This window comes from Macrobrachium nipponense, chromosome 4 (genome assembly GCF_015104395.2).
Source record: "Macrobrachium nipponense isolate FS-2020 chromosome 4, ASM1510439v2, whole genome shotgun sequence".
Classification (NCBI taxonomy): Eukaryota; Metazoa; Arthropoda; class Malacostraca; order Decapoda; family Palaemonidae; genus Macrobrachium; species Macrobrachium nipponense.
The window spans coordinates 91674346-91698360 of record NC_061100.1 but is presented as its reverse complement, the minus strand read 5'-3'; the positions used below and the strand labels follow the sequence as shown (position 1 = coordinate 91698360).

Genomic DNA, 24015 nt, shown 5'->3' with positions numbered 1-24015 from the left:
CATGAATCTGGAGCAGTTGGGAGTTGTTGCTCTTGGTATGTAATACGAGAAAACTGGTTAAAAGAAAGGCAAGTTTGATTGCGTGTTATACCCTAACACGGACTACTCATTAAATTTGGTTATTGAAGCGGATGCCATTGGCAATAATAGTGATTAAACGGTGACAGTTATAACAACTGGAGTACCTTTTCATTTTTTACAGAGACTATAGGTACACAATATTGTTCTTTATGAGAAACTCATACAATTGAAGCCGCAATTGTGAGAATTTTCACCCACTTAATGTCAGCTTCTTTTGCTTGAAGACGGTATCAGTATTGGAAGGTTAATCTGAGAGTACGTGACAAAAATTTAAAAGTGGAACAAATTGAACAAGCGTGAGAATAGGTGTAAAAATAATTTTGGTTTTTATTTAATGCTTCCAGATGGCCATTGAATTATGATTAGAGTTAAAGGAGGGCCACTGAAAATATTTGTGTTTTCATTGTGAAGGAATTAATAATACACGTATATATGGATGTGCAGAGGTATGTTTATAATATATATATATATATATATATATATATATATATATATATATATATATATATATATATATATATATATATATATATATATATATATATATATATATATATATATATATATATATATATATATATATAATATATATAATATATATATATATATATATATATATATATAGCACAACGAAACACTAGTCATAATATCTGTTTGTAGAGTAATATAACAATAATAATAATAATAATCGTAAAATATGTTACCCTCCACAATGTAATGTTCTACCTTCAAGGGATGGGAAAGGGGTTGGACCTGCGACCTTTTACTCCCCGAATCTTCATCCTATGTGAGTCGGACATGCTGACAATATCGCTCTTTGAAGAGAGCCGCCAATGATAAGCTCAGCGCCGGAAGTATAAATCAATGCGGCCTCCCAAGTTGTATGTGTCGGAGGTTCCGCCTCGTTGATTGGTTGAGATCACAGGAATTCCGTAACGCTCATTACGTAGTTAGTAATATTGCGAAGGGGGAATAAGAGAGAGAGAGAGAGAGAGAGAGAGAGAGAGAGAGAACCAATGATGTACTAAAATACTTCATTCTGCATACTTCATATAAGGGAGAGTGGAGAGAAGCCTGACCCAGTGCTTGACGAAAGTGTGGTTCATTACCCGAGAACTATCTCTTTTACACACAGGAATAATATATGGCTACACTCCCCGTCTTTTAATTTATTCTCAGTGACATTATACCAATTCTTATAAGTAGTGTTCTCATTTGTATGACATTATGCGAGTTAAACTGCATATCTGAATGCCAGTGATTTCAGTTATTATACAAACGAACTCGATGAGATCATCTATTTTCGCCAAAGAACATTAGGGTTAATATGTTTCTAGAATTTATCAATTAGGCACATACGCAAATGCTACAAGCATTATAAATTTATGGATGACGTACTTGAATCTACCGTTCTTTCAATATATGCGCATGCTGCATGCGTTTTATTATATTATATATATATATATATATTAATATATATAATATATATAATATATATATATATATATCTATATATATATGTATATATATACATATATATATAGTAATATATATATACATACATACATATATATTACATATATATATATATATATATATACACACATATATACATATACATACATAACATACATAATATATACTTATATTATTATATATATATATAATATATATATATAAATAGAGAGAGAGAGAGAGAGAGAAGAGAGCGAGAGAGAGAGAGAGGAGAGAGAGAGAGAATTTGCACAAACTACTACACACAAACATAAACAACGAACTTTGAGATATAATCTTCGCCGTTTTCCCGAGAGGGGGGGTGGGTACCACGGCAGGTGCAGGTGTTTCTTTTAGGCAGCTGAATCAAAGTTATTTCATTTTCTTTTCTTTTTTTTCAAAATACAACAAGAAGTTCTATGGATAAATCACAGCATGAGTAGAATCCTACTGCATTCTTCACCGCAATCTCAAAGGAAAGAATAATGACGGAAGTTCTTAATAATCAAAATGAGCTCGTGCGTGTATCTTTCGTTACATCCACCAAGGATTGATGGGCAAGAGTAAACTCACTACCTGGCCTAAAAAAAATACGTTGCAACCCTTCGGGTGAAAAAATGAAGCAAAAGTTTATATAATCAGTTATCCGATAATTACTGTTAAATTTGACTCCACAATTTGCATGATCAGATGTCCGATAATGATTAAATCTTACTCAGTGACTCATAAAAGTTTACTGAAAGTACCTTTCAATTTATCTTGGGCACTCCGCATTTGACATCTGGTAAAGGCTGTAGATATGTATGGATTGTTGCCAGGAACAATATTCTCCCAAAAGAAAAAAAAGACTCAAAATACATATAATACCGTCGAACAGATAAATAAACAAGGTATAAAAACTGCTGAATAAATCGCATTGCTATCGTATATACTTGGTATACGGAGAAAATTAAACACAAAACACTCTCTCTCTCTCTCTCTCTCTCTCTCTCTCTCTCTCTCTCTCTCTCTCAATCCTCTCGAAAATGCCGACGTCAAAAGTCGGAAGCATCATACAGTTAATAGACGACAGTCTGATGAATCTGAAGAGGGTAAACATATGACTACTACGCCACAACTTGCTATTTATAGCACACCTGAGCTCGACCGCTCCTGAATGGAGGAGTCAAAAAAATTAATTAAACTAAAAATATTATATGCATAGGTTAGTGGAGGAGAAATGGCCAAATATTTTAGATATGGACCAAGTACATCGGAGAACCTATTTTACTCTTGACTTATGTAGTAAAGGCGTTACCTGCATACTATTAGTTATTTTCGTTTTATAATCAATGTAATCTGTCACAAAAAAATACATTTCAGCTAGCGTACGGTCTTTCAGGCATTCGCCAAAAAAAAAAAAAAAAAATTTAATTTTTTTATGCCTAACAATAACCCAACAGAAACGGATCTCTTAATAGCTTGTAAAGATGGACAACTAAAGATGTTATGAACAGCACAAACTAATTCTTTTAAGAGTAAATTTTAATCGAAGCTGTTTTGAATTTGCAGACTGACGATGTCGTCGAAGCGAAAGTCGCTACCGACGAAGGTCTTAGATTCCTACAGTGACGCCAGGGAGATGCTGGTGGAAGACGCACCTCCTCTTGTATCTACAACCGCCGGCGACTCCGACAATTCTGCTGCCGGTTCCGAATTCAGCTACAGCGGCTGTGACGACGCAACTATCGGCATGTCTCCTGCAAGGTGGTCCGATTCGGAAGCGGCGGCCACCGCGGCAGCAGGTGAGGCTAAGAGAAGCCGGCGTGAGAGTTCCGCCGATTCTGAAGATCTTGCCCAACATTTGCACCCGTTTGCCAACCCATTCTTCCAGGCGAGGTTACAAGAAGCAAGACTTCAGCAAGAACACGCGCGGCTTATACATGAAGCAGCAGCAGCTAGGCACGAACAACAACAGCAACAACAACAACAGCAGCAGCAGCAGCAACAACAACAACAGCAGCAACTGCAGCATCATCTTCAACAGCAGCAGCAGCAGCATCTACAGCAACACCTCCAACAACAACAACAACAACAACAACAGCACCAGCAAAGGGCTTCCCTGTCGCCCCTGTCGGAGGCGGAAAGAGGAGGACTTCTGGCTAACGCTGCAAGAAAGTCAATGGACGATGTCCTCAAGAGACTGACCTCCAAGATGAGCCACAGTACGATCGATGACGCCGAGAGAAGCAAACGAGAACGAGAAAAGTAAGTCCAAGTGAAAATTCAAGAAAGTTTTAAAAGGGAGAATGTTATTATGCGTATGTTTCTTTCTCATATATTAATTTGCATTCAGTAATTCGTCAACAATTTTCAAATTAGCATTTCTGTCGAAGTGACAAGTTATATAGCTTCTTTTTTACTTGACGCAACTTGAAGGAAATCTTAAAACAAATAAAAGTACTTAATGAAATATTACAGAATCATGATCCCAACAGTAAAAAAGTGTAAAATGTCTGATGACTGCTACCTCATATTTCACTTTTATTTTACTTGTCATGTTGAACAATTATGTATATATATATAATACATATATATATATATATATATATATATATATATAAAAATATAATATATAAAAATCATATATTAATATAATATAATAATATTATATCTATATATATATATATATATATTAATATATATAATAAAATATAAATTAAAATGATATATAATTATATATATATATTGCCTACATCCTTAATGCTTAGATGAATCATTTTAAAGTAAATCTTTTCATCTTTTCAGTAACAAACCACCTGAAGTCCGGACAGCTTCCCCAAGCTCCCCAGTAACAAGTAGTGGCGGAGGGGGAGGGGAGGGGGAGGGGGAGGGGGAGGGGGAGGTGGTGGTGGAGGAGGTCCACTCGGGGACCCTCTCGCCTCCATGAGCCAGCTCCTGACGGCAGATCCGGAGGCCCTTCAGAACCAGGAGAAACGGATTACCGAAATCATAAGTCAGCTTCAGAAGCTGAGAGATTCTATCAGGCAGCAGCAACCACAAGAGCCACAACATGATAAGGTCTGTAAATGATTACTCAACATTTCCACGAGATTTTTCTCACACTAAAGACAGTTTATAACTTAGTTTCAAATACACACACACACACCCATATGTATATAGGATATATATGTGTTTTGAATCTGGTAGAAATGGCTAGTGCCTCTCTATATGCCTTTAAGACAATGAAGAATACCTCATTTACGAAAATCAAGACTCGCTAAAAGGTTAAAGGAAATTACCAATTTCTCAATGAAGTCCCAAACTTGTTCTTCAAATCCTATCTTTTTAATAACAAGGTGTTTGTCATTGTTCTTTTCAAAGGGTATTAAAAACTTAGAAATATCAACTTGCACTGTTTTCTCGACATCATTTGACTCTCAAACCTTTTTTTTTTATTTTCCTTCTTTCATCACCTAGTCTTCACTATCCTCTAACTGGCGCTTTCCTTTCTTCTTCACCTTTCATTTGACCAGTCGAAGCAAAGCTGTTGCCGTTCCCCTTGCTTCTTCCCTCCCATCCATTCCTCTGCCTGTCGAGGACGAAAGGAAAAGTTGTCCGATTACCAGAGGAAGCGAGCGAGGGTCACAAGGGAAGAGAAAGACGAGTTGCTGCCAATAATGGCCTTCCTCACATCAAAGACCAGTGGTCTCATTACCTATTCTCTCAAGGTAAAGACAGAGAGAGCTCTTACCCTGTCTTTCTTCCGGGATTTCTCATCCTTTGCCACGCCGATGGTGGTGTTCCCATCTTTTCGTTCCTTTTAAATCGGAACGATATTACTGCTGACATTTGTATTTGAATATATTTCAAAACTATTCGTGACTCATGATGGCCAACATATTCCAAGTCAAAGTTGTTTCCTACTATTGCTAGTATTTCTATTTTTACTCCCCTCTTATCAATATTTAAAACGTTTGTATTGACAAAGCTTTCATTCTCTGAAGCAAATTCCACGGGGTAAAATAACAGGCCATATTAGGAATCGTCACGCAAGCATCATTACTAATGATGATGCTGGGATTGGGAATGACTTGGAGGACACTGGCGAATGTTTCCTATATAACCTAGACTTGTTTGCCTTTCCCTCAAAACCCTTCATGTCCTGACAGCCCTTCCCCTAGACCCCGACTTTACTAGACCAGACAAACAATTATTCCAGAACACACTTTTTTCAGCGCTGGAACTTGATGATCAATAACCTATCTATTATCTCTAATGCTCAGTTTCAGTGCAATCCACTAATAGTCGCTCGGCAAAAATATACACATACATGAAATTAATGAAAAATAAATATAAATAAATATGTTGTATATAAATGGTGTTAAATCAAAAGTAACGGGTGCGTACATCCTCCATAAACTTCTCTGGTTGTTCATAATACTACAATTTTGTTTTTATCAAAACGTTCTGTTACTGCCTTCCTCACCCCACCCACAAAACCAAGTGTAACTTTCTCTCTCCCTCCTACCGCCTTCCCTCCTTTCCTTGGCACCATTTATCCAATTATCCGTGAACATTGGACTTCTTTGATTTATATTTCATTTGGGAGGGGAAAAATAAAACATTTTCTCAGTCGGTGACACAAAGAATAGGTATGTAGAAGGGAATTTCCCTCATATATAACAAGAGAGAGAGAGAGAGAGAGAGAGAGAGAGAGAGAGAGGAAGACTGAGATGATAGAGAGAGAGAGAGAGAGAGAGAGAGAGAGAGAGAGAGAGAGAGAGAGTTACATATTCCCTTTGAGATACTGGGACAAAGCTTATTGGAGGTGGGGGTGGGCAGAGGAGTGTGTCTGGTGTGCCGAAGTTTAAACAATGGTCGGTCTACAGACTCGTACTTTATTAATATTTCCTTTTGATGTGGTCATTTTTTATAGCTCGCGAGTCCTGGCGGGGTCCGGTGGGAGCAATGAGGGTTAGGGGAGTGTGCTCTTTTTGTTGGTTTATCGTTGCTTTTTAAATAACCGCCGTTGGAGAAGGAGATGTCCTCAGGATATGCGTTCGCCGTCACTCCGACCTTTTTCCTTCCTTCTGGGATACACAACTATAAAGCATTCGCTTTACGAAGGAAACACCTCAGAAAGCCAATAAAAGATCCAACATAAAACGGGATGCCTTCATTCTGTACTATTAGTAGTCACGGTTGCTGTGACTCATTTTATGACTTTAGCAAACTCCAAATAAAGACTCAAGAGAGAAAGTGGCACACTCCAAAGAGAGAGAGAGAGAGAGAGAGAGAGAGAGAGAGAGAGAGAGAGAGAGAGATTGTCTCCATATCTAAACATCAAAACTTTGCAAAACATTCTGGAGTACTCACCTGTTTTATTTCCAAGAAGGAGAAGCAGATCTGCAACCATTTCCGATGAAATCCATGACATCATTTTGTAATTTTTTTTTATTGATGTTTCGATATTTATAAGTGAATCTAAGCTTTATATGATTTGGATTTAAACCGTTTCTTGAACATCTCTGATAAAAAAAGGGCTAAAAGAAAATAAATAACATTTGCCTGCACTGGCAAAGAGGAAGTTGAATCAAACGATTTAATTATGTTAAACTAATCGATACCATCATGCTAAAAATATATGTTGACGAATAAAAACATTTTGAAAATATCTATATTACTACTTAATCATTTGTGCAATGTGAAGATGGAAATCAGGGGAAAGAATACGAAATTTGGTCAGGCCTTCTTTGGAATAGCTGGTATATATCCTATATATATATATATATATAATATATTAAATTTAATTAATTTTTTTTTAAACAAAACGATATATATTATATTAATATATATATATATATATATATCAATTCAAGCTACAAATGTCCTTTAATATCTAAATTCACTGTACTCCCAACAGGATATATTTTCATATATGTACAGAAGGGAAATTTTTAATGGATAATAATTTCGTTATCGAAATGATATCAATAAAAAATTCACTCGGTACATATATGAAAATATATCATTTGGGGAGGTAAAGTGAATTTAGATATTAAAGGACATTTGTAGCTTGAATTGATATATAAATGGATCACGGTTCGATGTGATAATTATTCATATATATATATATATATATCTATAAAGTAGAACAATTTTCACCGACAGGATGCCTCATAGAACAAAGTGGATGTAATGTACGAGTTGATTTAGAGGGGTGGGACAGGACCGGAAGCTAGAAAAATATATATTTATATTTATCTTTGTGGTATGACTATAAGTTCGGAGAGTGGGTTTTTGTTTGATCCCGAAATTGAAGTCCGCCCCCTCCTTTTTTTTTTTTTTTTTTTTTTTTTTTAAATAACACAGGCACACGATGACAGAAGTAGCATTCAGAAGTAGATTGTGATTATGTTCACGTGACGAGACCACAATTTTGGATAACCCCTTTAAAGCCAACAGTGTGAAAACAATGGGAAAATGAAATTAATTACTATGTGTATAAGCCTCAGACGGAATAAAAAGAACACATTGCAAGCTTTTAGAGTCATTAAAATTAAACTCACTTAATATACAAACCGTCGCCAACAATTAGCCAAATGATAAAAACAAGCGAATGGCAAGATTCAATTTAGTAAAATGAACATTTAGGCTGAATTACATGGAAGGTGGCAGCATCGTAGGAAACCAGAATCCTTTTGGTTAATAGACTAACAAATAAAAAAGGAAAGGTTATCGGAATAACATGAACGAAGAGAATATACCACTTTCCAAAAGAAGCTTTTTTTAGCTCATTTGTCTTTTTTTGTGTCTGATTGGCTTTGGATCTTCAACACTTTCCTACCATTTGACTAAAACTCCTTCGTCTCCTTTACCTCTCCAATTATTAATTTTTCTTCGCAACGAGTTTAATCTGGCCCAAAACTTCCCTCTCAAGGGATCAGAAAGCAACAGCAGACCCAGAGCCAGTAGGTCGTGAATTCGTAAAGGCGTTGGGTCCTTTGACAAGGTCTGGACAAGTGGTCGTTCTCTCGCTAAGGACGCCGGTGTCCACAACACAGTGTACAGAGCCTCACCATCTTTTGTGCACCAAGATGTTTTTCTTGTCAATTACGGTGCCCCGACTGACACCCCTGAGAATCCCTTCTCCTCCGACCGTCTACGCATACCCGCCCCTCCCCGCTACTAACGTCTAAAACGTTTCTTAAAAACTTACTTGTCCTTTTGTGACGCGAGATCTTGAATTTGTAGTGTTCACAGACAGCTACACCATTATTTTTTTGCTTTATTCAGCGACTCTCATAATTGGTCGGTAGGGCCATACACTCGCTGCATTTGTTTAGCATCTGGTTTTGGTTATCTTTGCTAGATTTTTCTGTTGCTGTCGCTCATTTTATATTTGTATTTTCAAAAACTGTCACGATTTTTTCTACATTCGGGAAAATTTTTTTTCTATCTCTTTACCTTTTTACATACATTTTTCAACCGTAATCTTTAATATTCACTAAAACTTTATTATAAGCTTGCAATGCAAATTCTAATGAAATACACTATACATTTCGCATCCGTGTGATAATTTCAGCGACAATTTTCGGTAGTGGTACGTTTCACTTCCATCAAAATTATCTTACGTGAATACTATAATACCCGAGTTGGGATCTTGCTCTCTCCATAGTCAAGTAGTCTGTAGCAATTCTGCTTTTTTATAAATGTGAATAATATGAGTAGAACAAATCCCCTTTTCTAACGAATTCCTTAAGGAAACTGGATTGATTCGACTCTTTACACGAAAAATGACAGAAATCGAAAGCTTGGCAGTACTTTACACGTTTTATAGGGGAAAAATAGGACACATTATGAAAAGGGGAATTGAATAAAAAGAAGGCTTCTTTCAATGCAAGTCACTCATTCATTTGCTGACTCCTTCCATCTAAACTGATTTCTATTTCTTCCTCTTTGCCCATCACTATTGTGAATTTAAATTTCATTCGTAACCGAGCAGCGTTATGCCCTATTAATCACTAAACTTGTAGCCACCAAACAACCTAAGCCATTGTCGTCACTTATTCCTGAAAGGCTGTCGTTCTTCTTAACAAGTTTATTTCATTTTGAAAACGGACAATTAACTTTATTAATGGAATTGCCAGCAGAACCTGTTGTCCTCAAAATCACCTTCGATATAACGGTTAGGGCCTTTTCACACTACAAAAGACCTACTTACATGCACTCGTAAACCCAATCCAAAATAAGAGCGTCTCATTTGAAACCTTTGTAAGTGTATTATATTTCAAAATTTGAATAATGGGAAGAATTTTCGCAGTCCTTTTAAAATTGATCTTAACGGAAATTTCGTTCACAAAGATCAACGCTAAACTAGAGCAATAACACATTTTCTCTTCATTGAAGTCACTAAGCTTCCGATACCCACTGAACCTTGTTATCTCCTCACCATTGAGCACTACGGGAGGTCTCGTCATCTGAAGACATATTCGTAATGTCTTCCAAGAAGTTGGCATCTCGAGGCTCAAAACTATGAAGGTGCACGTGTATTTTGTATTTTGTGAGAGAGAGAGAGAGAGAGAGAGAGAGAGAGAGAGAGAGAGAGAGAGAGAGGGTTAGGGTGGATCAAGTGGGGGTATAGGAGGGAGGGTGGGAGGATATCACAATGACGATAACAAGCATCATTTTGTGTAGTGCCAGGGGGCACCGCGCCCTCCCACAATGCTCCTTCATTAATAATAAAATCACGTCAGTGTGAAATCAGATTATCTTCCTGACGGCACCACAGGGGGATTTTGACCCCTCCCTTGGGATGCATTAAGAGTCAAATTGGCCCGTTATTACTGCCATTGGGTTGAGACATTCTGGTTGGGTTTCCCCTCATTTTTCTCTCTCGTTTTTAAGGGTTGTTCAAGAAGGAAACACTGGCTGAAGAAGCTCTCTCGTTTTCTTTCTCTCTTTCTCCCTTGCTCCTTAAATGGGACGTCTGGTTTCACCTCCTAAAGGTCTCCCTCCATTGTGAGCATTGTTCATCTACTGTTGATCTATTGTTGTTTTATTGTTGACTGGCTCTTAACACAAAACAAATACAGCCTCCTTGTTTCGAAATGAGATTTTCATTTTATCCTTGGCATATTCTCAGAATGACGACCGCTGGTTTTAGTATGGCACAACTTCGCAGTCTTCGTAATAATCATTTTTATCCATAACAGAAAATGGAATTTAATGAAAATATCATGTATTCATATTACTTTTTGTGCAATAGCAATGAGAACTCTAAAGCTATGCCGAACTTCACATATTGAAAAAAAGTGCTACCAACAATTTGCCATAAATACATTTCTCTCTCTCTCTCTCTCTCTCTCTTCTCTCTCTCTCTCTCTCTCTCTCTCGTATCCCGTACCCTCCTTCTCACGAGCGCATATTCGGATCCTGAACCTGAATAGACACAGTGAATCTCTTTCTTTCTCTTTCTCTTGTGTTACATATCTGTATACGAGGCTCTTTATCTCCTCATCCGTGAGGATTCTCAAGCAGTGATTGTCCTCAACGGTGTCCTCTTGGAAACGCCTCTGCAGCCTCGTCCTCTCACCTTTGTAGTCTCAGCTTTTGTCCTCCACATCTTCTGCTCTCAGCTTTGTCTTCGCGAGGCGTTCACATTGCTAAGAGCGTCCTCTGTAAATCTCCCCCCCTCCTCCTCCTCCTCCTCCTCCTCCTCACTCCTCCTCCTCCCTCCTCCTCCTCCTCCCTCTCCTCCTCCTCCTCCTCCTCCTCCTCCTCTCCTCCTTCTTCGTCTATTCCTGTGTTTCCTCTCGTTTGTTTACTGATATTTCTTCTTCCTTCTGATCTCAACACATACGCAGTTTCTTACTACTACTCTCTCTTGTTCGAAGTTAGCTACTCAGGCTTCGTGAAAATCGGATATGATCTTTACGAAGACAAAAAGATATTGGCTAACTCGAGCCTTTGAGCTACACATTAAAAAGATACAGGTTCATTTCGCCAGCGTCCTAAAAGCAAGAAGCCGAACACTGGCTTATTCATTTGTCGGGTCAAACTGCATCATTTACACCTTGAAATACACTACCTGATTGCCTGACTGGATGTTACAAATGAACTTAACAATATCCATGGTCATATGCAACAAAGTACATTTGTTAACGAATATTACGGGTAATGACGAAAAATCTGTCCACCTTTTTCTCTATCAACATTACGAGATTTTGATTATCCTGCAATACCTCCGTTGTATAAACATTGGTCACCTATTTCCCTGTTCATGCAGAAAGACAGCCTTCATTAATTTTCACTCAAGTCGATCATGACAGCTTTTACAATTCTCTAGTAGATACCATCTCTTTTATCTTACTTTATTTCCTATAAATTCAGTACTTGATACACCAACACTTTTCCTCTTGGCAAACATAGTACTTTTGTTTAGTTATGTTGACGCCGTAGAACTGAATTCTATACATAACTTATAAGTCATATTCATTTGTAATGTCTTTCATTGAAGGCAGGAAAACAGTTGAATCTCAATTTGACTATATTCCATTGCATCCAATGTCACCATCCTTTCGAAAAACTGATAGGAAACAAAGTTTTTTTCTAAAACAACATACAAAATTTTTACAAACTTAATTAGACACAATATTACTATAATTGTTTATGTACTCATTATGCGCTCTCATTTATTTTATTAGTTAATGCCAATCAATTTCCCATTATTTTCTCATTAATTTAATAAGCTGGATTCCTAAATGTATTGATGCACCTGGATCCAATTATTATTTGTGAGGGAACCACTCTTATTCCCCTGGATCAAAAGGAGAAAGGAAACGATTAACAGTTTTCCAACAGAAAAAAAAAAAAAAACACACACACACACAGACCAGACCTTCTCTTAATTATTTTCCCGCTTGCCACCTATATTACAAAGAATCTGGAAGCTCTTCCACCTCATTATTATTTCACAAATTATTTCGATAGCTCAGTTGGTTGGTAAAATGACTAACATAACTGTTACCAAATTAATAGTGCATTTTGTCACGAGCGCTGTAAAAAGTGATCCTAAAAGAGATTGATTTGTCCCAGTCGATAACTAGAGTATCTGCCTCCCTTTCCCCAGTTTGCTCCATCTGCCCTCTGCATATTCCCACTGCCAGCGTGCCCATTCTTCATGTAGTTAGTGTGATGTCAGGCCTTTCAACGTTCGTTTTTACTTTTTTATTTTAGTTCCGCCTGATTCCTGGGTTTCTTTGAGAAAATATACTACCACCACTTCCCTTGGGGAACGGGGTTTATGAGAGAGAGAGAGAGAGAGAGAGAGAGAGAGAGAGAGAGAGAGAGAGAGAGAGAGAGAGAGACTCTACATATAAGCTTAATCATGAAAAACTTGAAGAGGAAAGAGCTTCAAGAGTTTTGAGAAAAAAAATGATACTAGAACGGGCCAATATTCAAGCTTTGATAACAACAGTTAGTCCAAGGACAAAGATGCAAAGTGCAAAATAAAACAACGAAAAACGGCATCCAAGGTGTATCGTAATTGAGCAGAGAAACCGTGAAAGTTGCTATGAAATTGAAGTACTAAGCCTGAATAAGCTTAAATGTATATAAGCATGGATACATACCGAAAAAACTCTCGTGGGGTGGTTAGACTTTTCATAATTCCTTTAATGAGTTCAAGATGTTTGCAGAGTTTAAATAGTTAGGTTGATCATAAAAACATTCGCAGAAGTTTGCCGAGGAAAATCATTAACGGTCTTCCACTTTTACTATAACCGACCAAAATAACTCAAGCGAATAAATCATAAGCCACTACTTCAAAAGATACACAACGAACCCAAAAGAATTCATTCCGATAATTTCGGTAATCGTTCGTTAAGGGTCTTTCCAATACTTACTGAATCTAAAACAACAATTCGAGGCAGTATTTTCTAGAGCCTAAGAATCTCCCAGCAGGCCGACCGGAATCCCTTTCCCATCACCCTTTACACTTAAAAAGTCCCTAATTCCCAGGTGCTCTTTTAAAACGGGCCTCTTTCCTGAAAGGGAAAATCTTGGCGTAACTCATTCTCACGCCTATAAGACATTCCAGAGAGGCACTAAAATGACAAGGCTGCTTCTCCATCACATTTCCTACCTTAAGGCATTAACTGTTGTTTGTCATTTCCTTCCCGCCTTCATTTCCCTGTGGATCAATTTGCTGTTCAAATAAGTGGAGCGGAAATGGAGTTGAAGGGGGCATGGGAGTTAGCATGAACATTTCCTCTCTCTCTCTCTCTTCTCTCTCTCTCTCTCTCTCTCTCTCTCTCTCTCATTTTTAAAGTAGCTCTCTACACTGTGGATTGCCGCTTCCAATAACAGCAATGAATCTCTATAATCAGAAATACAAATGCTTGTGAACTCTGAACACCATTTTGCTTTATTCTACTTCTCAAATAAAACAGAAATGTTAATACTGAGGGAATAATCTGTAGGAGACAAAGATTTCCGATAGGAAATGTTTTCACTTTTTTCCTGAATAAGACACTGTAATGCTAATTTTTTAAATATCCTACACGCAACATGAGTCCATTTGCTTAATTCAAATATCTAACAGAGATAAACTCTCTCTCTCTCTCTCTCTCTCTCTCTCTCTCTCTCTCTCTCATGAAATTTCTCACGCCATGATGTCGGGTCTCGTGCTGAGTCTCCTTATAGGATACGCAAGCAGCTGTTTCCAATCGCCAAAGGCGCTAATCATTTCATATTTTATGTGTCAGGTAGAAGCTATGGGGGTAAGGGGACGAGAACAGCAGGGGTCTGTAACCGGGGAGGGGGTCACTGCGATTAGAGAGGCAAGCTTAGAGACTGCTCTCCTACTTTGTTTACCCTCCTAGGCTCCCACCCCACAGCCCCTCTGTCGCCATCCGAAAAAATACAAGCATTACCCTTCCTCACTCAACTCACTCGACGCCCTTTTTAGCTGCATTCTTAAATCATTGTAACCACAAACCCTTTGACTTTAGGAAACCGTTCAAGGACATAGTGCTAGTCTGAACCTGTTTTAAAAGTAATAAAAATACATTTTTCGTCATTTGTCAACGGGGAATTTTCATCAAGAACTAGTCGATGACATTTCCTTTTGATTTACTTTGAACTCTTTCCACTTGATCAAAGACTTAATTATTCTTACCTCTACTTTGTTTTCCACATCTTAAACATTTACTTTCTGGTTAAAGCTGGCCAGTAATTCATTATCATTTTCTTCCCAGCATTCAGTTTTCGTCCTTATACCCCCTATCCGTCTTCTCTTACTGTTACTTCTTTACTAGGATCCTCTGGTATCCCCATTCCGGAAATAAGTCTTTCTTACATAATCCCCGCATGGGAATTTTTGCATATTGAACTAAGCTCAACCCGATTTAACACTGCCACAAACCACGGTAATCCGACCCAGCCCATTCATTTGGAGGATTATTTCCTGTTTTCCTCGCCGCCGTTCCTCCACATTCCATTTTCAAAACATCTAGAAGAAATTCCAGATTCAATGGGGTCGCTCGAATTATGATTGGGTAAAAATATTTTAATTTCTCTTCATACAACTGAAGCTTTTATTTATTTATTTTTTCTAACGACTGTCTTGCCCTCATAATTTATGTTACTAAAGATGTTCTCCAGTAATAAAGGCGTTCAAAACATATTCACAAATACGACAAAATTGTGTAATGTTTATATGTCACCTATCTACCATATATATATATATATATATATATATATATATATATATATATATATATATATATATATATATAATATATATGCACAAATGTATACATATGCATACATACGATATACCCATATACTATATATATATATATATATATATATATATATATATATATATTTATGTATGTATATGGTATATCGTATGTATGCATATGTCTACATTTGTGCATATATAATATATATATATATGTATATATATACACATATATATATATATATATATATATATACACGTATATCTATACATTTGCATATACACCGCTTCAATTCATTCACTGACTATTCAAGCATTCGTTGCTCCATCTTCCTGGATTCCATCTACTCTCATAATCTAAGTCTTAAAAATGTTCGCCATCAATATACTAAGAAATACAAAGCGAAAGTAGTTGTGAACCATAACGCACAAGGTTTCATCTCGTTCACAAACACGAAGAACAAGTACATATGCATGTACATTCGTAAAAATGTATATGAGAGAGAGAGAGAGAGAGAGAGAGAGAGAGAGAGAGAGAGAGAGAGAGAGAGAGAGAGAGAGAGAGAGAGAGTCTATATTCAAAATTCTTTAAAAATATCTTCAAATTCCTAAGAAACTTTTTAAGGGCAGGAACAAGGAAGTCGTGGATTGAGGGATAGAGTAAAGTGTTCTAAAGACCAGCAAACTATATATCTTGAAAAGTGTCCCATTTCAAAATAACCGATGAGAGGCTCTGTGTCGCTTCTAGATGATTAATAAATGAACAAATGAGCTGTACACATTCTATTCTAATTATTGGGGACCGTACCACTGTAGCTTTTGACTTCGTTGTGTCAATACTTCTAATTTTGCACTTCTTTAATAAAGGCTTCCAGAAAAACGAATAAAAATAGAAAGACACCGTTACAAGGTTAAGAAACTCGCTGACATAGCATTAGATCCTTTAGTAGCTATAAATACCCATTATCGCCTAAAAACAAATAGAAATTCTAGTGTTACACTTTACAGCTGTGCTGAAACCGGGGTGCAGAGAGAGAGAGAGAGAGAGAGAGAGAGAGAGAGAGAGAGAGAGAGAGAGAGAGAGAGAGAGAGCGAGCATACCCTCAGTAAAAGGTATTCGATCTCCCTCGCGTGAACCGAACACTGTTTATGATGCAAATCTGAAGCTCAAAAGCCCCATAAAAGTCATCGACAGGAGTTAGGACGGGTAGGTGGTGTCCCATGACCCCCTTCTTTCTCAACGTCATCAGCTTCCTATAACCAATATGACTATGATTTACTACCATTAGGTGGTGAGCCGTTGCCTTTCCAAAGATTTAAGACCATAGGAACCCATTAGTTTTGAAACTATTTGCATTCTAGGGTCGACCAAAGGGTGCGAAAGGGAAGGCTAGAGTCACACAGCTACGTTTCCAAAAGATTACATTCCACTTTCGGAAGACAGACAGACAGAACTACTGAACGGCGGTGAAAAGGGAGTAGAGGGAAGGCTGAGTAGATCGATTCTTTGTTTCCGAATAACTGCTGTAGCCTGTATACCTATGATTGACACAATTACTAGCAAGATCTTCATTTCCACTGGCAATCCTACCATGCACTTGAGCTTGAACACTTGATGAAGCCAATGAGGTGCACCACCGCTAACGTACAAAAGCAAATGGTATTAATGCATATATCGTATAGGGTGAACAGTAGAGAAGAAAAAATCTTTAAATAATCTGGTACACTGTAGCGCTGCAACTACTGTCAAGTACAGTACTTAATGACGATGGTATGGTATGGGATAGTGAGGATTAGTGCACCACATTCAGATATGTGTAAAGTACCTAAGTAAGAGGGAAAAACAATACTGAATCCCTACAAAGGATTAGAAATATATTTTTCGTGCAAGATTTAATTTTTTTCCGGATATGTCTCAAGTTTAAAGCCTTACAGACAGAAAAGCATTTTCAATAGGCTTGACTTACGCACTGTACCAAAATGACTTATGCTTTGAAGCTCCGAAAAAATTATTGCATCTCTTACCTGGTAAGTTACAAATATATGCATTAAGTGGTATTAGACTTCACCAACACTTTCGAAAATAGCAATTTTATTTTCCTCTTGTACTGGAACTTATTTGTGTCCTCATTAAGCTAATGTAGAGCTGTTTTTTAAGAAATAATTTGTCGTTATCTGTACTACAAAAATTAAATACCTTTTCTTTACGTGCTATGAGTTTCATAAATATACTACCTAAGCAAAATGAAACGCAAGAAAACACAGACAATGAAAAAGAACACGAAACGTTGGCTACGAGCAAAAATAAAACCCAAGAACATGACGTTAGAGAAGGGGAAGGGAGGGCTGATATGAGGGTGGACGTCGGGGGGGGAGGGGGGTGTCCTGGTCGGTGAGTTCGGTTTGCCAAAACTGTATGACAAGTATGACAGTTTTCGCCGGTCATGGGTCTTGTGCACTTTTCCTTACCCTATCACCCCGTCCACCCAGCCCCCTAAACCCTACTTTGAATGAATTTGCATTCACATACCTCTCGCGAAAATCTATGACCTGAAGGTGTTAATTCTGTCACATGTCATTCACTAGTTAACGTAAATTGCAATCAATTTCTTCCTTCAGACCAGTTAGCACACAGCATCTTAGTTTTAGTATTAATGCCTACATAGTTGCTCGTAAAATTCTTGAAATATAGTATTAATTAAAAGCAAGATTCCCAAGTGATGATTTGAAGGGCTTAGAATATGAACCAGTTTGTCTTCAATATTCTAGAGTTCGGATGAATGCGCTCTGGTCATCGCGCAATCCAGGTACCATCCTGGTCTTTTTGATGCTAAAGGGCTGCAATGAAGTAAGATACTGATGTCAAATACCTAGAGATAACCAACCCCTGGCCCCCGGGGCCCGTTTCGCTATGGGCTGAAATGAAAAGCGCCACATTCCGCCAAAATTCTCCACATTTGGCGCCAAACGAGTCCGGAGCCAGTGGCGCATACATTTTCTTCCGCCTGAAGGGACTTGGTCCTAATCATACCATTCCAATCACTGAGCCCCAATCACACCAGATGAAACCTTGATACTTCTACCCGAGATTGACCTGTCGTATCCGATCCGCGGCTCCGATTAGATGCGATATAGTATATCCCCGCTAGGCGGATCTTTGGGACGGACGGCCGAGAGGAGGCAGGAGCGTGTCTGCTGAAGCGCACCAATCGGCCCAACCTCAAAAGCTTTTCGGAACTTCAGTCGTTGTGGTGTATGTGTATATAGGAATTTATTTTTGTATCCACATTCCTATTCATGCCGCGGCGGGGAGGAACCAGCACCGCTGATCCTTTAAGAAGTTGATGTAGCAGCGATGGAAAGGAATTCTAGCAGTGGACAGTCAATCTTGAAGTGTCTTGGTTTAAAGCCACAATAGAAAGCCTGAGGTACTGAACCTGGCTAATCAAGTCTGAATAATCATGTTGATCGTTAAACACGACGAACCACATTTTCTGTGGGTATAAAAATCTTCGAGTGGACTACAGTCAAAATTTTCCAAGCGATTTTACCAATGAAAATCCCCATTACAGCGACCACTGAAGGAGAACATACCTGGATACACACGGCTGGCAAGGCTGGCAGTATGCCGTCCTAGTCCATACACATCTCTCAGAAAGCAAATGAGAGCCATACGCCAATCAAGGACCTCTAGGTAGCATTTCCGGTCATCAAGAAGATGACTTCTCTCTATTAATTTGCTAATTCCTGATATAGTTTTCAATATAAATCTCTTTCATCTTGATTTCCAAATACACTTCTCAACAATTGTTTGAAAACAGCCATTGATGTACTATACTTGTATTTCATTTTTTTGTGATTATAGTATAGCAAAATCTTATGAAATAAAAGTATTACACAATCAAAATTTATGCAGTTCCATAAGGATCTGTAACTTCTTACTTTTTTCTTTACATAGAAATAAAAAAACTTTACACAGAACTAAAGAACAAAAAAAGATGAAAGCACTTTACTGAAAGCAAACATAAGAATCCAAAAATCTTTCAATCTCCGGAAATCCCAGTGACTGCTAATTGGCTAATGTACCACATCGAGTTCATACACAATTGGAACAGCGATTCATTCAACTATGGAGCCATGAAAATGGCCCACGAGAGACTCAACCAACTTTTTTCCTCCTCTCCAGCTAAGATGGTGATGGAAACTACGCCTCACTGTAGAATGCAGTGTCAGAACAGTAACTGTGAGATAGTGTAATACGTGTATTTCGCAACGAGAATGGAACGATTAAATGAGAGAGAGAGAGAGAAGAGAGAGAGAGAGAGAGAGAGAGAGAGAGAGAGAGATTACGTTGGAAAAACAAATGGATATATCACCTGTGCTATGTAAGGTAGCCTGGCGTCAGAGAGAAACAAAAATTTCTCTTTAAAGATGTATGACGTCATATTAACTAACAAGGATAAGCAGTTGTAATACAAGGACTTCCGTTTGTTTTCTAACACCAATTTCCTCTCTTTTTATCTACCTATTGTAAACAGCAAAGTTAGAAGTGCTTGTTACCATATTTATGAAGTCATTAACCTATTTGGCATTACTGTTTTGTTTTGATTAAGCGTATAAATTCTCTCGACCATCCTGGATATGGTAGGTTTAGAGTCCAGTGAATCGTCTGTTCATCCCTGCCTTAGATCCTGGTAAAGCAATATAACACGTCGTAGAGTCCCCAAGACGATTCCCAAAGCCTGTCCATCTGAGCCAGCTGTCACCCAAATAAGACAACCGTAGCTAATGGACCAATCACAAAAATGTATTGATGTGGTCTTGCACAGTTATTGGCTAGTTGGTCTCTCTCTCTCTCTCTCTCTCTCTCTCTGATCACGGAGACGTATTTTAAAGGTCTTAATTTGAGCTGGAGGTTACCTCTTCGTTGCGTTTGTAACTAAGACCAAACAAGCCACATTTACGTCTTTACTTACTAAGTAACTCCTTTCTAAATAAATATTATCAACGTATAGGTAATGCAGCTGAATATTTACGGAAAAAGTAGTACAAATTGTCAAGCAAAAGAAGGGTAAGCTAGTTCTCTCATACACGAGAGAACTGTAAAAACTAAGACACAAGCAGCTTTGCTCCATGTAGAAATTATTTTTTCATCTCACAAATCTCTCGTCATTCATATGTCATGATCTGTTTAAAATCAAACTAAATGTTACACAACTACTGTCACAAATCTTTTCAAAGGTTTATTTAACAAAGGGTGCCACGAACCCTCCCATTGTCCTTGTCCGCCTATCGCCTTCGTGTGAAGTTCATTTAGCCTTACACAAGGAATTTTGTTTTCCCTTCCCTTGGAACCCGAGTCATTGTTTCCATGAGACATCTACCCTTCTTGCTATACCTTTACTTGTCAAAGTGGAATGATTTTCTCGAAGGTTCATTTGCAAGATATTTATTGCTTCTCGAATGTGATCTAATTCTATGTAAATAAATTTGCTGAAAAATATACCACTGAAAATATGCATACAACTAAACATAAACAAAAAAATTTATAAACATTAACCAAGCGCTGCCCAAGTTTTATACTGGCCTCAACAAAAACTCTCTTTATAAGGAAGTACAAAATAATGCACGATTTATCTAATGTTAGTCGTTGACTTAAACTTGTAAAAGCGTCCATGTCCTTCATTGTAACATTTGACGTTTACTGCCATTTAATGTTTTCCTAAATTCAACTTGCCTTTAAATTTGTCCCTTCGTTCGCAGGCGAAGTTATGCCACTCGAATATGAAAATGACCTCGTTATGGTTCTTATTTTAAAACTTCCCCTTCTTGAAGTTATGTAGCGCTTGGATAAATTTCTAGTTGGGTGCGGTTGAATTCAAAAGAAATAAGGCCCAAGTACAAAATGCGTGAGACTTCCTCCAACAAGAGGACGAGACTAAGCTGGATGAGGAGCGCAACGCCATCTTTAGAGCTATAAAGAGATCTATTTGATTGCTTGCAATTTCAATAACGTCTCTGCAACCACCGATATCAACGTCGTCGGGGCAACGTAGTGCCTATTTGGCGTAGTAAGGGGGACTAGGTCGGGAATGCTAAGTGCCAGTTATCACCCATTTAAGGCAATTACAACCATTTATCCCCATTACGAAGGCCCTGAGTTAAGATCGGTATCTACTAATAGTTTAGTGGTGGTCGCCCTCCGGTGCCTTCCTGAATGCCAAAATAGGACGAGAAAACCGCCAAGATGTGAAAGGGAAAGAATAATAACATAAACTCCAGCAAGAAAGCTTCCGAACCGCTAAAGACTATACAGGCACTCGAGAAAGAATGGGATTCAAGATGCTCGACTTTGTAAGAAAAACTTGAAAGGTAATAAAGTTAAGCTGCTTACTACATCAGCACGCCAGAGTTATAGTCATCGAATAACGTTGGATTAAAGCAACACAACTCTTTCTTAAAATTGCACGCAGTACTGGCTGACATCTTAAGTGCCCTTGAAAATTCGTTCTGGTGCCGAAGGCATCCTGTAGTAATACAGGTTTAGAATGCACTAACTCATCCCTCTTGACTGAGGAGTTATTACACAGGCTCAAGAAAAACTCTGAAATATTTCAGCGGATTTCTTTCAGGTAAATCATAAAAAACTACAGTTACTTTTGCTGCTTTTTAATGAATTTACTCCTCCTTTAATACTTGCTTGGGAGACCTTTGACTTTACTTCCGAATACCGCATAACAGGTCAGGCAGCACCTTTATGACCTGATGGAGATGGAGGGGATGACCTTTACCCCAGCTAGAGATGACCCAAGATGAACCTACGCATTACCTGATGGGTCTGCGGGTAATATGAGTAAGAACCTGTCAAGATCAGGTTACAGCTGCGGATGATTAGGTAAACCCGAAGGAAAAGATTAATCGATGAGTGACTATGGAAAGAAAACCAGATTAATCATGTTACCAAATTTTCCGATTAGGAACGTCCATAGATCCACGATCCACGTGGTTTTACATATTTAATCTTCTAATAAGGTTACAGATGAAAAGCTTCCTACCACAATCATCAACGAGGTCTCTCGAAGACTCTTCGTCAACTTTCCCCCTCACAGTCTTAACTGTATTAACCACACGACATACACACACATTCTCTCTTCTCTCTCTCTCTCTCTCTCTCTCTCTCTCTCTCTCTCTCGCGCAAGTAAGGAATACGTTAACGCTTATTTAAAAGTGACAAGTACATAGAATCAACAAATACTTTACCATTTGCTAACCTGAAATCGAAATTACATGAAGTGCCAGAATAATTTGTAAAATATGAATGCGATAAGTATGAACCTGATGAGAGCGTTTCACCCTGTAAACAGTATTACATTGAACGCAGCACCAAGGCACGTGACAAGCCCTGAAGCAAACCAAAAGAAACTAGTCGACTGACTTACATTATCTTGAGAACTGGAGACTATCATCTTTTTCATCCTCTTGTCTGCGTCCCCGGACCTTCCTTACCCTCCTTCCCACCGATCCCCCAAGCCAAAACCCCTATGGTGATGTCGATCACAATTTGGCGGGAAGGTCCTAGCGGTATCCCTGACACTTAGTAGGGAACTTGGTCACGAATTTGACAAGCCGCTTACCCCTGGAGGATGGGCGGGAAGATCGGACCCTGAGGGGAAAATGCCAACGGGGAGGAGACCAAGGAGGAGGAAGAAGCCATTAGAGAAAAGAGGAGGTAGAATGACATGATACAAGCCAGGGAACGCATACCAACCACCTACTTACCTATCCTCTTCTTCTTCCTCTTTTCCTTTATTTGCTCTCCTCATGATTTGTCCCCTTTCTATATCATCGGCCACTGAATCCTCCTCAGACCTTTCGTTGCGTTTCTAATGATCAGCTTGTTTTGTTCCTCATCTAAATTTCTACATTTTACAACAGCCTAATGAAACAGAAACGACGACTTCTTAACAATATATATGTATATATATATATATATATATATATATATATATATATATATATATATAAAGGTTTTTTGCCACGAAGGAAAAAATGAAAAAGCGAGATAGCCAAGTACTTTCGGTCCTGTTCGGACCCTTTACAGGACCGAAAGTACTTGGCTATCTCGCTTTTTCATTTTTTCCTTCGTGGCAAAAAAAAACCCTTTATTTATACATAGCATCTCGTTTTATATACCTCGTGATCAAGTTATTCATATATATATATATATATTATATATAGATATATATATATATATATATATATATATATATATGCATGACTGCTTTTGCGTTCCTGCAATTAACCTTTTCTAATCGGCAAAAGTATGTGTTCACAAGATTTGGACGTTGGCGATGGTATGCGCTGTCTGGTTGCTTTTTGCTTGTTTAGGGAAACCTCCTGCATTAAAACTTCACAATAAACCACCATCATAACATTCACCCATGACCGTTTTCTACAGCACAGTGTTTCCCATTCCTTAAAGTAAATTTTCAGTCTTCTCATACATTCATTGTCAGCGCCCTTCCACTCCTTAATTAAATCTCAGGAGGCCCGTGCACAGAATCAACACTTTCAATAATAAATACATAGCACCTACTCGTGGAAAATGGTCGAACGAAAATTGTTCTTTAACATTTACCGCGCAAAGGGTAAATGTTTTAAAGATTTTCCAAAATGCAATACACACTTTCAGAAAGAACTTACGACCCAAA

At 38.0% G+C, this 24015-nt stretch overlaps 2 protein-coding genes across 4 annotated transcripts in view; one reads left to right on the top strand and one right to left on the bottom strand.

Moving 5' to 3' along the window:
• LOC135211014 (protein spaetzle 5-like) overlaps positions 1 to 24015 on the bottom strand; it is a 956827-nt gene that overhangs the window by 491322 nt on the left and 441490 nt on the right. The window lies entirely within an intron of this gene.
• Positions 1 to 24015, top strand: part of LOC135211016 (uncharacterized) — a 151845-nt gene that overhangs the window by 75375 nt on the left and 52455 nt on the right. Inside the window, exons 2-4 of the mRNA XM_064244037.1 lie at positions 3127 to 3822; positions 4363 to 4415; positions 4460 to 4635. Coding sequence (XP_064100107.1) covers positions 3127 to 3822; positions 4363 to 4415; positions 4460 to 4635 — 925 coding nt within the window. The remainder of the gene's footprint in view (positions 1 to 3126; positions 3823 to 4362; positions 4416 to 4459; positions 4636 to 24015) is intronic.